Here is a 22,050-nt window from a genome sequence, read left to right on the forward strand (position 1 = left end):
ACTAGGAAAATTGTATTCTGTTTTAAAATTCCTTATCATCATTAGTTATTTTGAGATAGCCAATAGTTATATCCAATTTGATGAAATAAATGATAGCTAAATTAATTGTATTGCTCCCATCTCCTAGATAATATTTAATTTAAGGAACTTTCAAATATGTTTAGCTTTCTTATGCAAGAAAATTCTTCCACTACATGATTAGCCTTCTGTTCATCTACAATATTGAGAATGGCTGATATAGGCCATATGGGGACTATGAGCAATAGTGGCTTCATCAGTCTTCATTAAAATATTCAGTTTATTTTGCATATATCCCTGGAAACAAAATGTCTAGATATGAAATTAAGCCAGGATTTTAAAATTTTATGCAAGAAAGATACAAATGTATTGGCAAAATATAATGATGATGCTGTTCACATAAAGTTTAATTTTTATAATGTATGATGAAATTGTAATAAAATTTTAAATCTTTTGGAGAGGAGCTGTACTCTATAACTGCAATAATCTGTGCAACCTTGCTTAAAGAACAATAGAAGGCAATGAAAAATTTTCAGAGAAGTTGGATGTTGGCTTGAAATCAGTTCAGCTTACACACCAAGGAAGATTGACAACATAAGCTGCTTCTCATTTTTTTCTTGAAAGTGTTATGCCACTTTTGTCTTCTGCCTTCAGGCTTTTTCCTCTAACTAATGAATCCCTAAAGTTTAAGCTAATAAACAATTTAAAATAGTAATTAGATTCTTTACTAATATTAACACAGGTAAATGTAGGGAGTACTTACAGGTACTTTTCACAGAATCACAGAATGAGTAAGGTTGGAAGGGACCTCTGGAGATCATCTGGTTGAAACTCACTGCTCAAGCAGGGTCACCTASAGCATGTTAGACAGGGTTGCATCCAGGCGGGTTTTGAAGATCTCCAGAGAAGGAGACTCCACAACCTCTCTAGGCAACCTATTCCAGTGCTCTGTCACTCTCAACAGTCAAGAAATTCCCCCTCACGTTCAGGCAGAACTTCCTGTGGTTCAGTTTTTGCCCATTGCCTCTTGTCCTTTTATATGGGACAACTGAAAAGACTTTAGCCCCGTCCCCTTGATACCCTCCCTTCAGGTACTTACAGACATTGATAAGATCCCCSYTCAGTCTTCTCTTCTCCAGGCTAAACAGGCCCAGCTCTCGCAGCTGTTCCTCATAGTTCAGATGCTCCAGCCCTCTGATCATCTTCATAGCCCTATGCTGGACTCTCTCCAGTAGCTCCAGTAGCTCTCTTGTACTGGGGAACACAGAACTGGACACAGGACTCCAGATGTGGCCTCACCAGGGCTGAATAGAGTGGCAGGATCACATTCCTCAACCTGATGTCAACACTCTTCCTAATGCACCCCAGAATACCATTGGCMTTCCTGGCCAGAAGGACACATTGTTGGCTCATAGTCAACTTGTCTACCAGGACTCCCAGGTCCTTCTCTGCAGAGCTGCTTTCCAGCAGGTCAGCMCCCAGCCTGTACTGGTGCAAGGGGTTATTTTTCCCTAGGAGCAGGCCCCTGCCCTTGCCATTGTTGAACCTCATTAGATTTCTCTCYGCCCAACTCTCCAGCCTGTCCAGGTCTCTCTGAATGGCAGCACAGCCCTCAGGTGTATCAGCCACTCCTCGCAGCTTGATACCATCAGCAAACTTGCTGAGGAGGCACTCTGTCCCTTCATCCAGGTCATTGATGAAAAAGTTGAACARGATGGGACCCAGTACTGAGCCCTATGGGACGCCATTAGCCACAGACCTCCAACTAGACTCTACACCACTGATGACAACCCTCTGAGCTCTGCCTTTCAGTCAATTCTCAATCCACCTCACTGTCCACTCGTCTAACCCACACTTCCTGAGCTTACCTAGGAGGATGTTATGGGAGACAGTGTCCGAAGCCTTGCTGAAGTCAAGGTACACAACATCCACTGCTCTCCCCTCATCTCCTCAGCCAGTCATTCCATCATAGAAGGCTATCAGATTGGYTAAGCATGATTTCCCCTAGATGAATCCATGCTAGCTACTCCTGATCACCTTCTTTTCCTCCACATGTCTGGAGATTACATCCAGGATGAGCTGTTCCATCACCTTTCCGGGGATGGAGGTGAGGCTGACCGATCTACAGTTGCCTGGGTCCATCTTCTTGCCCTTTTTGAAGACATGAGTGATACTGACTTTCTTCCAGTCCTCAGGCAGGTGCCTCTGCAGTTCTYCAGGAGCTTTCAAAGACGATGAAGAGTGGCCTGGCAACAGCATCCGCCGGCTCCCTCAGTACCTGTGGGTGCATCCCATCAAGGCCCATGGATTTGTGAATGAAGAGCTCTAATCTCTCTAATCCTATCCTCCTCAACCAAAGGAAAGTCTTCCTTTCTCCAGACTTTCTCTCTCATCTCCAGGCTCTGAGGTACTTGAAGGATTCCCTTAGCAGTGAAGACTGAAGCAGAGAAGGCATTCAGTAACTCAGAACAGATACCTTCTGTATCCTTCGTCAACAGSGCCCCTGCCCCATTCAGTAGCAGGCCCACATTTTCCCCAGTCTTCCTCTTGCTACTGGTGTATTTGAAGAAWCCCTTCTTGTTGTCCTTGACATCCCTTTCACTCTGCTATACAAAGGAATTGACCTGTTGCTCTCTCATCTGAGAAGAAATATTGGTATTTCTTTAGGATATGAGTTTATTTTCCTGATTTATGTTTTTTTTCAGAATTTTGGCAGAACACRTTTTTAGAAACTAAACCCCAAAGTTTTAGAAAGTAGTCACATAATTCTTACACAACATGAAGATCTGTCAGTTTCTTCAATATGCTAATAGCCTTGTCCATGACTTGAATTAACTATGTCTAATTTGGAACCTAATGTTGAAATTATAAATTGGAGTTGTTTGGAGACTCCGTCTTTCCTGTGCATCTGTCGTTCTTGCACTGGCCCCCGGCACACAGTCACTTATATTTCAAAGCTGTATATCTCTGCTGTTGTATTCATATGTGAGGATTAATCATTAACCAACAAATTAAATTTCCAAATGGAAAATATTTTGGTGAATTTGGGACTGTTTGTCTGTTTTTTCTTCAATATAATTCTAAGATTACTGGTACAACTTCTAAGTAAAATCCTATTGTGTCTATTTAGATACATTTGTTAAACATGGACATTTGCTGTAGTAATCTAATTTACCAGTTTTGCACATTGGCTGTGTTACAGATGCTTGGTTCTCTAAGAGTAACTAGGCCCATTCTGATCACCTAACTGGCTGCTCAGGACAGGCTGCACAAAATGTATGAAACTTTTACAAAACTATGGTTATAGCCAAAAGCAAACTACATAATTGAAAGCAAAAGGGAGTTAGATATATATTGATTCTGAGTTGCTGAAATATCGCTTCAGTTGTTCCATACCACATCAGAAACTGATTTTTTTTTCCATGTGTGAGTGTTTCATAGAATCATAGAATCAGTAAGGTTGGAAGGGACCTCTGGAGATCATCTAGTCCAACCCCCCTGCTCAAGCAGRGTCACCTAGAGCATGTTAAACAGGGCTGCATCCTGGCAGGCTTTGAATAATCAGTGGATTTAATACAATGAAAATATTAACTATTATTATATTAATTGATGCAGGAAAGTTCTAAGTTGCAAACTAGTTTTTGTTATCTTGGACATTTTATTTACTCAAGGAATAATTACAGGGCTGTGACTGAACTTCAGACTTTGTTTAATGAGTTTCTCCCTTTGAATAAAGATAAACAGCGTAAAGGAAAACAGATGAGCCAAAAGAGTACACTCGTGTAGCATTGTACATAGGTGACTACAATGTAGCTCTCAGCTGAAGCTACTGCTCTTCCTGTGTGTAGTCTGATGCCAGTCTCCTAATGGTTGGGCCAGGCTGTTGGCATGATGTTCTCTTCCCTCCCCAAGTAGGAAGAATAAGTGTCAGTGAAGGAGACACAAACTAAATAAGTAATTCAGGACTGTAAGGCACTGTAAACACCAATACCTGAAGTGCAATAGCCCTATATACCCATAAATCTGTAAGTTTGTGTATATATACAATAATAAGAAAATGGCAAGRCATCAACAAATAAATCCACAAAATCTGTGCTAACCTCTGAAGTCCTTTGGGATTTTCTTTGCGTTACAGGGAAGACAGTCCTTTTCAATAGCTTCCTTGCAGTATGAGAGCTACTGCAATCTGACTGTGAGAGGCTGAGTCATAATTTGCTTGCATTTCATCTTCAGTTTAGTATCTGCCTGATGACTCTCATGGGCTAAATTCATTGAATGTGGAGGAAATTCATYATGTTATAAATAGAGCTGGAAGCTGACTAGTGATAATTGCTTTGTAACTTTGACAATTTAACTTTTTTTGATGATTTAACTTCTTCTGGGACTTGCTGTGATGAATTTGCAGTAGTTAACCAAAGAGCAGGAACCATATTTATAAATAATAATTAACCCACTGAGAAGAGAGTAATACTTCAGAAGAGAAGTACTGCAGAATTGGGGTGAAACTCCACTGTGTTTAATCAGGCCACTGATTTACATGACCTAACTTTAGATATGATGTTCAAACAGCTACAGGGACAGAATATAACAGAGTATGATAAACTGAAATGTTATTTAAGGATGAAGCCATTCAACATGATCTGAGAAGCCTGTCAGGTGGGAGAAGGAATAAGAATGGGAACTATGGTGATTAGGTCTATGACTTTAGTCTTTCATCTTGCACCTTCTTCTACTGGTTACTTAGTCTGTGCTGTTTTTGAAATCTCTCTTAACTGTGCTGTGAAATGCAAAGTTAAAAACATAACTTTTATGTAGACATGCTCAGCAAGCACAAGAACTAGATTGTTGTTAAATTTTTGTGTTGTTTTAAGCAGCACAAGTAGAGAGCATGGACTATATGAGCAGCCATCTCCTTCATACATCAGATCTTGCAGAGACACTCAAAATCTGCAAGAATGCTTATAAATGTACCTTCCAACCTATTGGCTGTTGGTGCCGTAGGTACTCAAGGCCTTCTAGTTTCTTCCCATAATCCCCACCTGTGGAGGGTTGATTGCCCCTTTTTCCGTCTCCAAAGTCCTTTCTGAAGGTAATGGAAAGAAAGTGCCTGGCAAGTTGGAAAGCACATTTCTAGGTATTTCTTTAATGTTGCTGTATGCTGATTGATAGCATAGGTACCCAGAAAGCATGTGGAAATAACTGATATCCTCACAGGGATATCCTCTGTGCAAAATAAATAGATAGTAACTTCCCATTGACAAGTAGCCCTCTGCACTTTGAGCTGCAGATAATTGCAGTTAATATCCCTGCAGATAATTGCAGTTAATATCCGTGGTGGTTTTCCACTGTAGTCTTGATTAGTTAGGGAAATTTAGACTGATGTCTGCAGCTGTAACACATCTGACTCTCCACCATTTACAGAGCTGTGATAAACAGCAAAACTTACAAAAGTTAGCCTGGCTTCATAGTTTGTACGAAACCTCAAGCTCTTCTCTTATGTGACARACCACTAAAAAAAGTGGTCAGATACAGTTGTTGGGACTTGGATATGGAAAAGGAAATGCAAGGAAGTGACCATATACAGACCTCACAGAAAATACGTGAAAGGATAATCTTTCCTGGGGGAGATAACTACACAACAACCTAATCCATGATTTCACTGAAGTTCTGTTTGTCTACACTTTCTGCTTTTCTACCATTGCTTACAAATGCAGAAATGCTGAAGTTCTTTAACTGGCAGTCTGACACGACTTGTCCCAGAGTGCACGCATTCCCGGTCTCACTGGGGAAGGAGACACAGCCACCATYCCCTTTGCCTCCTTGGTAAATCTGCTGCTCTGTTTTGTAGCTAGGCTAGAGCAACCTTTCAGATTGGAAACTGCAAGGTCATTCAGACAATTTAAAATGTTTTAATTTTCCAAGAAACACCTATCAAAGCCATTACCAAAGAAACGTATGTCAATCAAGAAGGAAAAACTACTTGCTTTACTTTGACCACATCTTCTTTTGTTTATGMAGAACTAACCTTTCTCAGTCAGGAGTCACTTTATGTCTGAGTGCAAGACTGTCTGCACTGTATCAGCAAGCCATCTTCCTTGTTTTATTTTGTAGAAAGAAWTTTTTTAAACACCGAAGAAGGCAAAGGAGTCAAGTGATGAGCTTAACTGTTCATGTAAGGGACTACTTTCTTAAATGCCCTCTCCCAGAYCTACTGAGGTGTTGCCAGGTGAAAGATCTTTACATTTTAAAAATTAGAATTCATGAACTTTTCAAAAGACAAGATGGGAAAAATCTCAAATTATCATCTAAGCCATTCTCTAGCAATGTCAAGATTTTTCAGCATGCTCTATTTGCCTTTGTAACAGAAGTTCCAGTATTTTTCTTGGGATATACCAACCATTTCATATAGTTCTCAGGAACTTTCTTTGGATGCTTAGCTGCATTATCATGTTGTTATTTTATCCTCCCTGCTATTAGTCATATTCTCATAGACAAAACTAAAAACTTGTCTTTTCTCAAACAACCTTAGTATTCTTCAAATATGTGTAAACCCAACTGTATGTTTTTTTGGCAGCAGCAGAAGGTACTTATAATTTTACTTTTAAAAGAAAAGACTCTTTCCTAGATTTGCCATTTCCATATATCAAATCAAATACCAGTTTATTATTTTTTCCATTTAAAAAAWTACACAAATGCTTATATTTATTAAACTGTTGTCTGTTAATTCTTCTACTATATTTCAGGACATTTGTATCAAAAAAGCTTTACTTTTATAACATTTTATAGTGTCTTATAAATGTTTAGTTTAGAAAAAAATGTTGTCAGGTGAATTCTGTGTGTATTTCATATGGAGTCCCAAGGATATCTGCTCATTTGCCTATCTCAAACTTGTTTTGAGACTACATGTTTGCTGACCAGGTCCTTGGGAAGGTATGACACAGTGTAGTGGTGTGAGTGGACTGGACCTGGGGATCAGGACAGCATCAGATTATTTTTCATGGTTTTTAAATTATTTTCTGGAGCTCACTTTAGGCTGTGGTTGTGGATGATGATCAGGATTTTTTTACACAAATCTATTTATAGATTGTGGCAAAATGTAATGAATAAGGGACCCATCACTGTACCCAGTGGTACACCAGTAGCAGGGACTACGGATAGGCATTGTGATAGGTAAGCCAAAGAGCCTCTCTTGTGCAATAAATGTTACCTAGGCCCTTTTTATAGTGCCTTCACCATATCCCTATGTGCTCTTGCAATAACAGTAAAAGTGCAGGCAGGTACGTGGAGATGGAGTGGAGGAATGCCCTTCCTCAGTGTTCATTTCTTCTTCCTACTGGATTGTCCTGTAAAGTAGAGGATAGGGGAAAAAAAGCAAAAAATGGAACAAAGGAGAGAGGGAATGAAACAGGCAAATGAGAGAAAAGGAGCAAGTCTTTACAATTTTGGCCAAGTCTTTTGAGTATCTTTCTTGTCTTTTTTGAGCATGCAAAGTATTGTACTGACTGTTTTTCTTTTAGTGGAGAAAACAAGGTAACTTCAGAATAATTAGCTGTAATTTCTCTTTTTCTCCCTCCCTCCCCTCATTTTTTAAAGACAATTCCTCATCTCTTCAGGAAGATGACGAGATAGATATGGAGGCTGTCAACTGSCAACTGAACAACACCTCCATGAATGGGCATTCTGCTACCCCAACTACAGCTCGCTTTCCCAGCTGGGTGACTTTTGATGACAATGAGGTCTGTTTTTCACCAGAGAACCTTTCTCCCTTGAAAACAGACACCCCACCTGCAGAAAAACAGACTCCAGATGTCAACTTTAACCTCACTGCATCCTTTAAGAAAAGAGAACGTCCTAAAAGCACTTTGGGTGACCTCTCCAAAATTCAAAAGCTAGATCTTTCCTCCTTAACCAAGTTGCCTTCTGTTGAAACACCACCATGGAGTGCTACTAATCCCTTCTTAGATGAATCTCTGCGAGATGTCCAACCCTCACCCATCAATCCATTCAGCTCATTCTTTGAGGAGCAAGACAGGCGTTCCCAAAGCTCTTCTGTATCTAATGCTCCAGGCAAAAGCCAAAGAGACTCTCTTATTATTCTTCATCAAGAAACTGATACCATCAGTTTCCATGGGTCAAACAAAAGTGTAATCCACACAGATGCGGTAGAGCAGCTCAAGCAACTCCAGATTGGAGACCCAGATCACAAGACCAGCCTTAACTTACCTGATGATGACCCCATGATGCCACATGATCTGGATGCCAATTTATTTAACTTGCCACTGACTCAGCCAAAGGATGGATGGCCAATGATGCTCAGGATCCCAGAAAAGAAGAATATTATGTCATCCAGGCACTGGGGACCAATATATGTCAAGCTGACTGACAGTGGATGTATACAGCTTTTTTATGAAAAAGGACTGGAGAAACCTTTCCGGGAATTCAAACTTGAAATGAATCATGAGATTTCAGAGCGCAAGCTCCAGAACTATGATGAGAATGGAAGGATACACAGTGTGCGGATAGACCGCACCACTTACAAGGAAAAAAAGAAGTATCAGCCTAAGCCAGCTATAGCTCACGCAGCAGAAAGAGAGCAAGTTATCAAGCTGGGGACTACAAATTATGAAGACTTCCTGAGCTTCATCAGTGCTGTGCAGGACACACTGATGAACTTGCCAATCTCATCCACAGATCTGAGCACAGTAGGACTGAACTACCAAGAAGAAGAAATCTCTGTTGATGTCAGGGATGAGTTTCATGGCATCTTGGCCAAAGGAGACAATGTGATTCTCCAGCACAGTGTGCTGACCCATATCTATGTTCTCAGCTTCCTTTCTGGCCTGGCAGAATGCAGACTGGGCCTTAATGACATTCAGATCAAAGGGAATGAAATAGTTGCGAGGCAGGATATTATGCCCACTACTACCACTAAGTGGATTAAATTATACAGCTGTCGKTTCCATTCATGTGTGGATGAAGATATGTTTAATAATTCTCGTATTATCCTATTCAACCCCTTGGATGCTTGCCGATTTGAACTGATGCGATTCAGAACTGTCTTTGCTGAGAAAACTTTGCCTTTTACTCTGAGGACAGCAGCCAGCATCAATGGTGCTGAGGTGGAGTTGCAGAGCTGGCTGATGATGTCCACTGGGTTCTCTTCCAACCGTGACCCTTTAACTCAGGTCCCTTGTGAAAATGTGATGATTCGCTACCCAGTACCAAATGAGTGGGTGAAGAACTTCCGCAGGGAGAGCGTCCTGGGGGAGAAATCTTTGAAAGCCAAGGTGAACAAGGGTGCCAGTTTTGGATCAACCAGTCTGTCTGGTTCAGAGCCAGTAATGAGAGTAACTTTGGGAACTGCCAAATACGAGCATGCCTTTAATTCCATTGTGTGGAGGATAAACCGACTGCCTGATAAAAACTCAGGTGAGTGGTGCATATAAGTGGTGGAGTGCGTAAACTAACAGGAAATATCTATTTTGGAAGACAGTGAATACTAGGTTTACATGGCAAGAGATAAATCATCCTTTGCAGTATACCAAAGTATACTTCAGTTAGTATATTCAGTTAGTAACTTCAGTTAGTTACATGAAGCATTTATCTGACCCTTCATTGCARTAGTTCTATGTATCCTACAAATATTGCTAATAATAGAAAACAGTTTTAGCTTTTCCAGATGCAAAAATGTGCCACCTGTTTCTGAGTACATTATGGAACTTCTGCATCAAGTGTCTCATAATGTCTAACACTGTTATGGGAAGCAGAAGTTTTTTCAGGTAGCTTATAGATGCAAGGTATTATGCTATGGGACTGAATTAATAAGACCACATACACTGCTGTAGCTCTAGCACATATGAATTTTTTCCCATACTTTGCCAAGTATAGTGGGCCAGTGCTATCTATTTCAACCCATATGCTGCAACTGATGCCTATAAGGTACTTGGAATGAGGATTTTAAGAGGATACAAGGTATTGTGTAACAACTACAAACAAACGAAAGTTTTCCAAACACAAGTTTGTGGCTATGTTTCTTCAGTCAGTGCAGACATGTCTTAAATACAGCTTAACCCTGAAGATAAAATACCAACATAAAACCCACAAACTTTCTTGTTTCTTGAAACACGTTAATAATTAAACATTCAAATGATATGAGCAAGCTACTGTTCCTTTTGGCCATCCCTGCCATTTGTTCCACTTTCTGCCTTTCGTCTGCTCTGGGCAATAAAGCTAGACCAGTCAGGTTTCTTTTTTTCATAGTGAATTCCATTTGCTGATTTCTCTGATCTAGATTACTCTTTTAAAAACTAAACGTAATGGTTTTTAATTAATGCTGTAGTAAGGCAGCTGTCTAACAGAGTGGGTTTCCATATTTAGGATTCCCTGAAAGAAAATTCATTGTTTTACCAGATCCAGTATTTTCTAAGGAGATTTTTTTTCTCCTGAGGTTGACCTACAGTGTCAGCAAAATACTGATCCTAGTCTTTTAATCTTTTGAATAACATTTCAGCCCACTGAGGCCAGGTTACACCATACAAATTTGGAGGGATATCACTGACAAAATTGAAAGCTCTATGTTTTCTGTTAGTACAGAATAGAGGAAGGGAGAGTTTTGGCACTTAAGAGAAATACTGCAATGAAAAATTAATCCCAGGCTGTATAAGAGCAATAATATGCTTAGGAGGAAAATCTCACTATGCCATCTGCATGAGCTCTGGGAATGAGATACTGTGAAATTGGGCCTTCTGTGGTATCTTCTCTCCAAAGATCTCAGTATACYATATAGACTTTACAGCTGGGAAAATCGAAGCTCTCAGATTTTAACACAATCACAGAACATGCCAGTTGCACCATAGGAAAAGCAGCAGAACTCCTGGCTCTGTTGCCTACTACAAGTTGAGGTTCCCTTGCCCATTGCCACTTGGAGGGAGATGTTAACCCATGTCTCTGTTTCCTTGGTCTTATCTCCCCCAGTATGTGGCTTTATCTACCCTGTAGAAGGGGAAATGAATCACAGAYTTGGCACTGTTGTTGGAGCCCTGCCACAGAGCATCTAGCTGTCTATGTCACTGTGCAGAGCTCAGGGCAATTACTATGTGTTTACATCCTGAGAGGARGAGACTCTCCTCACCCCTCTGATCAGGTCAGATGTAATTTCAGGGAAAGGAAAGAGCTTGCAAGCACTGTCTTTGCCAGGACACATATGAGGTATGTGAGAGGGAGGGAATCGCACAGTAATGATAGGGACAGACCACGTGTAATTTAAATCTGACCTTGCCTTTCAAGGACTATTTCTGTTTCTTGATGGTGCTTGTCCCATCCTGGAGTCTTCCTTACTCTAAGTATATGGCAAACAACAGATTAGACAAACGGGTATGAATGGAGCCACTCAAAAGCACTGATTTACCAGAGGAAACTGTAAAGATTTAGTCTCACTCCTTTTGAGATTTTCCTGGTATATAGCATACACTACTGATCACATGATACAGATATGTGGTCTACTCAYAATTTTGTGTGTGCTTGGCTGTATCCAGCCCTACCCACAAGTTTATGTAATAGCTTCTCCACCTACTTACAGAAGTTTCTGTAAATGATACAGGTCCCAAGCATTAAGAATAAGAATTATTCTTTTGGCTCCCACTTCATACTCTTACTGCAGCACCTACATTTCACCTCTAACAGCTCTTTGGCTCCCTCTGTAGATGTCYGATCTACAAACAGCAGCTCTCTCACACACTGCTGAGGTGCCTGGGACCCCAGGGCAGGAGAGAGGCTGTGCACTGCAGCTGGCAAAAAGGCTGCGGGTGGTCACAGTCCCTCTCTCCACCCTTCCTCCAGAGTCTGGCATATAGTGCTCACAGCCTCGGGTGGACACACTGCATGACCCCTCCAGTGTGCATGTCTGTCATGAAGACCTTCTTGCCTGTCAAAGGAGTGAGTATGTAGGCTCACACCTATGGGGTCCTTTGTTCATGCCTGAGGGACCAATCAGTCCCTCACATATGCGGTCCCAGGTCTCCAGGGAGCCACCAGGAGCATTTATGCTCTACCCCATTCCCTGAATGTGAATGAATGCAGGCTCTGCATAGCCGAGAGGCTTGCCACATCATCTGACCTCCTTGTGGTCCAGCATCCCTTGTCTGTTCCGAGGGTCATACCAGTGCTGCAGTGCACAGCAGGGGTGGTTGGGGCAGGAACAGCACAGGGTGCTCACTGCTGGCATGCAAACTGTAGCATCCTAGCACCCAACTTGTTAAGAATTATTTCAGTCACATCACTGCCTTAGCCAAATGTCTTCTCTTTGTGCTTTCTCTTGGAATGAGGCCCTTTGCTCTCTCACTTTAGGAACTTATTATCAGTACTATCTGTATATTTTGTAGCCAAGGTATCTGCTTATGACTAGAAATTCAAAAATATACAACAAAAAAAGRACTGCATGTACTCCGTCTGTGATTTGACCTAAGAAAATACTGGATTTCACTAAGTACGTTGTTGAAATCCTTTCCAAAACAGCTTGGTAAACTTTACTGCCCTTCTCTTATTCACAGACAATTACTCTAAGCAGAACCTTGGATCTGGACATTTGAAATTTGGGCTAATTTGGCCATGGATCCCAGGCTTGCTGYCTGGTATACCTTCTTTAGTAGAGTAAATTAAATCCTTAAATCCAAACATCTTGGGACATCAGAGTAGCCTGGAACAGATTTCCCAGTAGCCCAATCATGGTAGCCCAACCATATATATGAATTACATTATTAGATTCTTGATTGATAGGATGAAATGTTAGTAGCTCAATGAARCAAGATGCTCAAAAGAAAATAAGTCTGTTGATTTCCTCTTGTTTTTACTACAAAAATGTATCTATCCAATAAAGAAAGAGCTCTGAATGAGCCTGATAAACAAACAGTAAGTATATTGAAGTTCTGCTTTGTGTGCCTCACGTGCAGGACACTAATGGACATCGATATGCTTGGTATTTTTGTTATAGATTTGGTGGAAGAGCTGCTTTCTTAATCAGTTCACTTGATTGCCTACCATGCTTATCTGGCTTAAATGAACAACTACCATATGTTTTTGAGTGTTGTGTTTGGTCTTTTCTGTCAGTGAGTACTWCTAGTAGAAGAAATTAAATTACTGAATAATTGCATCATTAAATTGAAAAATAAATTCAGACATTCTGTGATAATGGAATTAAATCAGCAGGACAAAGTTAACTGACTAGTTCATGAAATCCAGTTATTTGTAATTTTAAACTACAGTTGGTCTACAAAAGTTACATCACAAATTCTTTACAGCAGAGACTGTCTGCTTCAGACTGCATGCATAGCATTGGATAATCAGTCAGTAAGTATTAATTCAAATACATGCACCATCATATCTATTCTATGGCTTAATCACTTCTGTATCCAGCCCTAGTTGCTGAACTTTGTTTCTCAGTCTTTTTCTTAAGACTTTCTGTCCTGAATGGCTTTACAGTAATGCGGAGAGGACAGATAGAATGGCCTTTACTAAGATGTCCTCACATTTTGCATYTCAAGGTATTGCTTCCAGTTCTGCTGAACATTAACTATGCATGGTTGTGTCACATACTGAATGCCTGCCTTGAGCATTTTTTTTTAATTGCCAAATAGTAACCAGAGTTTAATAGCTCAGACCCCTTAATAGCAAAGAACCTACTGTCACTAGGTGTGCTCAAGCCTAGTAAAACACTTTCTAGTGTTACCTTCACTTGGATATGTCCAAAAAGCAACTAAGCACACTCCAGCTCAAGAGCATGGAGGTAGAAGCTGAACTTTTTGTAACAGCTGCTCTGGATGCAACTTGCATCAGAGCTCAGAGATGCCTCTCCCATGTGTCATTGGCCTCCGCTGAGATCCAGGCATCCAAAGGAGGGATTAACCTGATAGAAATTAGGGGAGAAGAAAACGGTAGCAGAGTGGATGAGAAAGATGCATTGCAATGAAGAGTCTACTGAGACTGGCAAAGAGTGAGGAGACAGAGAGGAAGGGATGGGAGCTGGACGCCAGTGTGCAAGTTCTGCACATGGGATTTCTGAGCCAGGAATTACTCCTCTTTAGGCATCTTCATCATGCAGTGACACAGAGCAGTGATTCTCAGGTGTACACAGTGGTGCTGCGCATGCCGTGAGAGAGGTTAAAGGGCATAGCAGTGGCAACCTGYACGTTCCTCTTGTCTGCCCTCTACAGTCAGTCTCAAGAACTGGGCAGAAGCAGAAGCGGTGTGGTGCCAAAGGATGCAGTACCTCCATGAGAAGCACTCCAATAGCTACAACTGGGGCTGRTGCTAGCCCATGCCAGGTGGGATCATCAAAAAGGTCTGTTGGACATCACTGCTTTTAATACAGAAAAACTGTTGTCCAGCTATAAGCTTGGGAAACACTGTAAAAGAAAGATATCCCAGCTTGCTCTAGAGTCAGGCCAGCTGAGTCAGCACTCCACTTGGGATAATTAATCCTGAGCACAAACAGGTAATACTGTACTAATGCTTCTAGGACTCAAACTTTTATATCTGCTTGCTGCTGTATCAGTTTATTCATAACTTAATTCCAGCTGTGATGCTGCAATATCTCTGTGGTCTCTGCTGAACTGYGTAGCCTCTCATTGCATTTGCTGCACAGAAACAAGTTTCTAAACCTTCCCATCATGAGGAGACTCCAGACAGACTGCCTGGAAATATGAAGCACACTCTAGATGAAATTCACACCCAGACCTGCACCAGGTTAAAATCTTTTTCCAACAATATTTCAGAGCTTAAGTGAGATGTTGTGATGCCTGAACCTTCTGAAGAGTGCTCAATCTCGACTTGTCAGGATGATATCTCAAAATCCTACATCTTTCTTTTCAATCTCCGGCCCAACAAGGCTGAATTTTGGACTGCTGTGAATTGCTTTCAAGGGCCAAGTTTGCAAGTCCATCACACATGGTGTTTTCCTGCTGCTCCCAGGAGGAGCTTTCAGGCTTTCCCAGTCTGATTCTTTTTACTCTGCCTGMTGTCCTCCTTCCTCCTCCTTGAATAGTCAGAAATCCTAAGGCCTTTAACAGTCTCAGACAAGGATTCCTTTAATTCCATTATACATTACTTTCATTTACACATACTTACGTAATAGGATCTCTTCAATCTGAAATCCCAAGGTGACTTTGAAAGCTTTTATCCTCATTTTGCAGACAAAGAAGCTGAGATAGAGAACAGTTAAATGACTTGCTCCAGATCTTAGGGAGTAGACAGCTCTCAGAAATAAAACCAGCTCAACCTGACTAGCTGTACCTACTTTAATTGTTACTCCTTACTGCTGTCCAGCAAAACAAAGTGGAGGRAAATCCCCAAAGCTTATCATTTACAGATGACAAGAACTAAGCATGAGTACTTCCTCGCCTTGCCTTCTTTAATGACTAGACCTCTTGTGATGGGTTACAATAAGGAATTAACAGTTATTTGTTAACTGCACACAAATTTGCTCTTTGAACCCAACAAAGTTATGTAAACTTACCTGGTATAGTTTCTTTTCCTTCAAAGATKTAACAGTTTCAAATAAAGGCAAAATATCTACAGTTCTCACCTTTAGTTATGATTAAGTCATGACATTTTGGAAGGATGTGTCACAGTGTACTTATCAAGTTACGTAAACTGAGGAGAGCAGAAGAGGGGAAATTCCTTTAGTCTGTGGTGCTTGATTTACATCTTGCATTTTCATTCCTTGGAACCGAACTAGTGTGACGGACAGTCACTTTCACAGTTTATTTTGTTAGTTACTCTGGAAACTCCAGTGGCATTGATACGGTAAGATTCTATAACTTGCTATGAATTAGTTCACCAAGGCAGTTTCTCAGTTTCTTGCAGTTTTAAGATGCTGCTTCCTAGCTGTTGTCTTTCCTGATCCATTCAATACAAGTTTCATACCTACTTGCTCTCTTTTTCCAGCTTCTGGCCATCCTCACTGCTTCTTCTGTCATCTAGAGCTTGGCTCTGACCGGGAAGTGCCTTCCAGTTTTGTCCGCCATGTGGATGTGGAATTCGACATGCCCACCACGTCTGCATCCAAAGCCACTGTTCGGTCTATCTCTGTTGAGGACAAGACCAATGTGAGGAAGTGGGTCAACTATTCAGCACACTACAGTTACAAGGTAAAATGAGCATCTGGTGATCACCATGGTTACTTTGCATACTTCATTTTCTTGAAAAGTGTGAGCAGACAAGTAAAATAACATGAGCAAATGAGGTATGAATTTGCTACATGTCAGGCTCTGTGCAAGTAGCTACCCATGTACAACTTCTTGACTCATGACAAATAGGCAGTGGATTATCCCTCAGTGAAGACAGAATAAATTTTCTTACAGTTGCTTTGGAGAAAGAGCATACACACAACAAAGTACTGGGGAGGAGCTGAAAAACAAGCAGTGTGAACAGGGAGTATTGCTGATCTTGACAGTGGCTGCAGTGGGAGTGCTGCAGTGGGAGTACTGCAGTGGGAGTTCTACAATGGGAATGCTACAGCAGACAAAAGGATTGCACTATTTCTGTGCTTAATCTTTTTTTTTTTTCCTGCCTATCCTAAGGAGAGGAGCAGATGGGAAAATGCACAATGTAATACCTGCCAAGAATCTCTGTATACAAAAATTTGCTTGTTAGCTGATCAGGAAAGAAACAGGCATTCTACCTGTCTTCTTCAAGAGCAATGATGAGAGACATTGAAAAGATTCCCATGTAAATTATTTTTAGTAATAATTTCAATTACATTTTCAGTAGTCTCTTACATTCCCYGGAGACAGTATTTGACCTTCTCAAGTATCCCTTTTCAGAATTAAATAGCAGATTATCACTGAATTTTTTGAGATGTTGAAATTTTGAACACAAATGTAGATATGCATTTTGTAAATAAATCTATTTTTGCTTTATATTAGTGTTTGCAGAGTTTAAAACTGAGGCTTTTGCTGTCCCTTAGGAAGCCACCTATCCCCTACAAATTTGGTTCTGGGTTTGGACTGGGTTGGATTCAAAATACAACTGAGGATGGTAATGAATATACACTCATGTGAGACCTGATCTCTTCATGGTATTACCTCTTCTGGAAATGATTCCATGACACTGTTAAATCATAAGCCTGTTTGGACTGAACTGAAAAATCTTATAGTAAATCAAATTCAGCTCTCCTTCCTTTATTTCTCTTCACAAGCCTTTCAGTATACCAAGAATTTCTTCATCTGAGCAAGACACAAACCAGCACTAGTGAAAACTTTGGATTTTTTTCTTTCTCCATTCTCATTACAGATGTTCTCCCTCTTTTTTTCTCCTGCCAGGTAGAAATAGAGCAGAAAAAAAGCTTGAATGAGGATCTGAAGGGAGAAGATACTGAAAATCTCAATGAATGTGCCACACAGTGAAAGAAGATTGGTCTGCAAGTCCTGAGAGGAGCCCTGGAGGGGCAAGAGAAAAAAGCCACAGAAAAAAGGAACTGCAGCATTTTAGTATTGTTCTTATAAAGTATGGATTATTACTTTCAAAATAATGCTCCACAGAGTATTGAGTATTTTTGCTCATGATGATCCATACTTTGAGAAGAAGCTCACCAGTGGTTTGTTTGGAGTGGACCCATGGGCTTTTGCTGGAATGATTTAAGTACAGTTGGTGTAGAGACAGACTGACTTGTATTACAGTCAAGTTTGCCTTCGCTGCCTCCTCACCGTGTGGGTTGTTCACTGAAGTATGGTGTGGCCACCATCACAGCCAAATCAGAAAACAGCCGTCATCTCAATTGCAATCTTGCCCTCCTATGTTAAGCATATGCTAAGCTGGTTTGCTCATCAGCAGTTTCATTTCCTTCTGCACTGCCTAATAAAACCCAGCAAGCACTGAGTAAAAAGTGATACAGTCTCATTTCTGAYGCTGTCAACACAGTGAAAATCCTAACCATCATTCTGGAGGATCAGTGAACTCTGCATCTTAAACATAGTAAATGTCAACCAGATGAACCACCGACAGTACAGCTGATCATCTAGCTGTTCTTCCGTTCATCCTTTCCTGTCTTGTCCTCTGAACTAGAACATGTCACAGTGCACATTTTCATCTTGGGTCTCGACAAGTTACAAGAAGGCTTTTGCGGTTCTTAACATTTTCATTTTTTAGTCTCGACTGTTCCATTATCTTGACTGAACATGGTTATAGCTGCTAGTAACAGAGGATGTCGTTATAATAGAGATGATATAGAAGGGACATAACTAGAAAGGAATTTAAAGAAAATACATTCTTTTTTTAATGTTTTCTTGGATGAGTAATGTGGCTGATTATTGAAAAATGACAGCAAAATATTACTGTCTATCCTTGCTACATAGTATTACTTTCATGTTCTATCTTGAAYGTACAAGTAATTTCTGTGCAACTATCTTTATAAAATACCCATTTGCTTGCACTCAACATTTTTTTTTTCTGGCATTAAAACTGTTGGCTTCCATTGTAGAGATTTTTAGATCTCCATTTAGCCAAAAGTAACAGTAGGTCTTAAACCTTTTTTAACAAAAATACAGAAGGCAAAAAAATCACAAATTTGTAATTATTATCATTCAGATAAAATAGTATTCAGAATATCTTGAAAACAACTTAAGGTTGTTTTCATTGCTTGCATAATATTTTGTCTCAAAGTAACTTCCAATATGAAAAGTAATTTATTAAACCATTTATTGTTTAAAAGGTTGCTGCTGGCTTTAGCATATTTGGAAGGCCCTGGCAATGTAATTTGACATCATAATGAATTAAAATGAAAACTTTTATAAAAGTTATACAAGTATTTTACATTTCACATAACAGAAAATTAATTTTCACTTCTGATTCATCACTACTTCCACTGTTTCATTTTTCACCATGAAAATCACTACAGTGGTTAAGGTCCCAAATAAAACATGAGATTAATTTTACTGAGTCTAAAACCTACAGTGGTAGACGTTAAAGCAAATTATAGGGATTGTCTGAATGCCTTTCTATATGCACCTAAATTTCAGGCCTAGATCAACCCAGTGATATATATTTAACCAGCCACGCTCCGGAAWAATCACATTGCTGTAAATTAGTTAAAATCTCAGTCCTTCAAGGACTTCTTGATGAGCATGTACTATTGTATTGCAAGTAGTCTTACTGAAGCCCAGAGAACTTCTCTGAGCATGCCAATTAGTACTGAGTATTTGCAACATCTCTCTGTAAATGGGAGAATGGTACTAATTTTTACAAAGCATTTTGAGATCAGTGGACGAAAACTACTGATAAAGTGCTAATTATTATTATTTATTAATTAATAATTTAAATAGGTCCTGAAATGTGTAATGGCACCGATCTGCATTCATGCTCTCATGGCATGATGAATTTCATGGCAACTCCTCTGTACAAAATTCACTTTTCTTCTCACTGTTCTTTCTTTTCATTAATTGTTTGTACTGCAGAGAATTTCTGGATATTCTTTGTGTTTTTCTCTTCTGCTTTTRCAGTACAGTTTTGAGAAGGAATAGCAAGAAAATAAACCAAACAGACTTGAATGTGTTCTGGGGTATTGCTAATGCAGTGTGAGCTTTGTAAAAGAAAGAGTTAGGGAGATTTCCAGCTCTGATCTGCAGACCCAAAGGTCTGCAGTGCTAACTCAGTGTTCAACTTTTTGCATATTCTTCTCCGGCCCTTGTAAACACAAATAGCAAATAAACAAAAATACACTCTTTAAAGTGGGGAGAAAAATCAAAGGATATYATTTCCCATCTCTGTTGAATTCTAAACTATTCAGTCTTTATCATACTCCATCCACAGAATATTTCATGTCCAGCAAATTGAAAGGTGAACATAAGTGATATTTCTGGATTTGTTTTAATTCTCTAACTCTTCCTCACTTCCTCTTTATTTTTTTTTTTTCATTTGAAGTGCATAAATGAAAATAAGAGCCTGACTCTAATCTGTCTTACCTAGTGTAGAACAGAAGTCTCTCTTCCAAGTCTAATGGGGCCATGGCTTGTAAAAAAGCTATTTTAATCAATTTTGGTCTTTAGAGAGTATCTTTCCAATTTTCCTGCCATTGAATTTTGAAGAGTTTGGTATGATTCACCTTGGCCAGATTTTTCAAAAGATCTTTATTTCCCATTGAGACACTAAAGTCATTGTTTTTTTTTTTTTCAGAAGAGCAGTAAGCACCAAATTCTTTAGTAAATCTCATATTGAAAATCACCAAGTATGACTGCTGAATGATTTCTTCAGTCTAGCCCCATTTTGAGCACTGAGCATTTGAACACAGGGATCTCTCTGCCCTTTAAGAGGGTGCCACCCTTTTACTTGATTAGACAGTGCCAACTTTTCARTGTTAATGTCTGTTACTGTATGAACAGTATGTGCATGAACCATATGTTCTTTATCCATAGGTAATAATTTGGACAGATTGTTGATGAGGATGAGGGGAAGTGAACTGACAGTTTTGTCAGTTTTAGAGTAGTAGAAAGGATTTAGATAAAAGATGTGGCTGTAGTAGAGATGATTTTATTTGGGGGAAGAATCTCTTTAACTATGTTGTTTAACACTCCTTTTGAGAAAGACATAATCACTGTTCTTTCGTTTATTGGAAAACTCTGTAGTAATCAAATACTCCATGCAGGAAATGTGCCTTCAAATTATGGATACCTTTATTCCCTGAARCTATTCCCCCTTTAAACTTTCCTTCTTTTCTCATTATGGTTTTATTTCATTTTTGTACTGTGGTAAGACTTGAGCTATTGTAGGGAATTTTACATAGAAAAACAAACAGTCTGATCACAAGAGGTAAAGATGAACATCACCTCTGGGCAGCTGAGCTTATTTGAGCGCACTCTTCTTATATTTATTAACTGTAGATACTCTGCTAACAGAAGAAAATGGGCAAATTCAGCTGAGAAGTATTGCATCAGACTGATGATGTTTGTGTCCTTTAAAACTACTTTATTTAGAGTCAAAATTAGTCATCCCATGAAGCAGAGAGAGATTTTTAGGTTCTTCATTGTAGGAGTTCCATAAGAAATTGCAGAAATATTTTGCCTTTTCTGATGGGTAGCCAACTGACATGTATACTTGGCAAGACATCTAAGACCTGTTGGTCATCTGTGTTTCCAAGGTTGAAAAATTCCTTTCAGTGACTTGTTGGCTCATATTTATAACTATACTCATCTTTGGAACTGCTCAGTGTAAGAACCTGCCCTCTTCTGCCACTTAAATTAAACCTACATCATCAGTTGTCTGAGATTTGAAAATTTCTGATAGCTGGCATACCTGTTCTTAGCCGCCTTTTTTGTTCAGTCATCTAATCATTGTTACATCCTTCCYTTCCTCCTTCCATCTATATTTGCAATTCATTCTTTGCACTATTGACATTGATTGATTCGATTATTTTTTGGTAACATGTTCCTACCTTTTTTGTTTTGTAAAATAAGAAAGTCTATACACTGGGTAACTTTGTGCAAGTGATTTATTTCTTGTTCATTTTATTTCAGCAGTTGAAGTGGGATGTCATTTTTTGTTTGAACTACGGGAAAACTTAAATAAATGTTAAGATGAAACAGAATATCCACATTTTCACTGTGAAATTGAAATTGTATGTAGTACATACTATATTCTGATCACTCATACTAACCTTCTAGAATTCAAAGTAGGAAAAGGAAGTGTTTTGAACGGTACAAGGAAGGACATAAATTGGAAGTACTGGGATTATATACAGAACAGAGATTGTTTCATCTGATCATCCAGACTCAAAGACGATCTGCTAAGRAAGTGAAGAAGGCCTACAGCTTGAATCAGAAAACAGACATATGAACCAGTGCTGATGTAATACAAAGAGAATCCTACATTTTGAGTGAAGCCTTATTGAAAAAAGTACTTGAGAATTGACATTTTACTCCCTAATTTAGCAGTTGTTATTTCCTACTCAGTGGACCTCTCCTGTTCTCTCACCACTAAGGTCATGAAACCATGAGAAAGCAGTGTCTTCCTGCGATCAGAACATCTCTTTTTCCTTTTGCAAAGCAG

The 22,050-nt window shown here is 39.6% G+C and overlaps 1 protein-coding gene across 1 annotated transcript in view; it reads left to right on the forward strand.

Annotated features, from left to right (window-relative positions):
• STON2 (stonin 2) overlaps window positions 1–21,589 on the forward strand; it is a 64,136-nt gene extending 42,547 nt beyond the window's left edge. Inside the window, exons 5-7 of the mRNA XM_085317589.1 lie at window positions 7,612–9,447; window positions 15,958–16,160; window positions 17,334–21,589. Of these exons, the coding sequence (XP_085173715.1) occupies window positions 7,612–9,447; window positions 15,958–16,160; window positions 17,334–17,417 (2,123 nt within the window). The 3' untranslated portion in view covers window positions 17,418–21,589. The remainder of the gene's footprint in view (window positions 1–7,611; window positions 9,448–15,957; window positions 16,161–17,333) is intronic.
• Window positions 21,590–22,050: the final 461 nt, after the last annotated feature.

This window comes from Rhea americana, unplaced genomic scaffold (assembly GCF_003343005.1).
Source record: "Rhea americana isolate MKP2758 unplaced genomic scaffold, rheAme1 scaffold_5, whole genome shotgun sequence".
Classification (NCBI taxonomy): Eukaryota; Metazoa; Chordata; class Aves; order Rheiformes; family Rheidae; genus Rhea; species Rhea americana.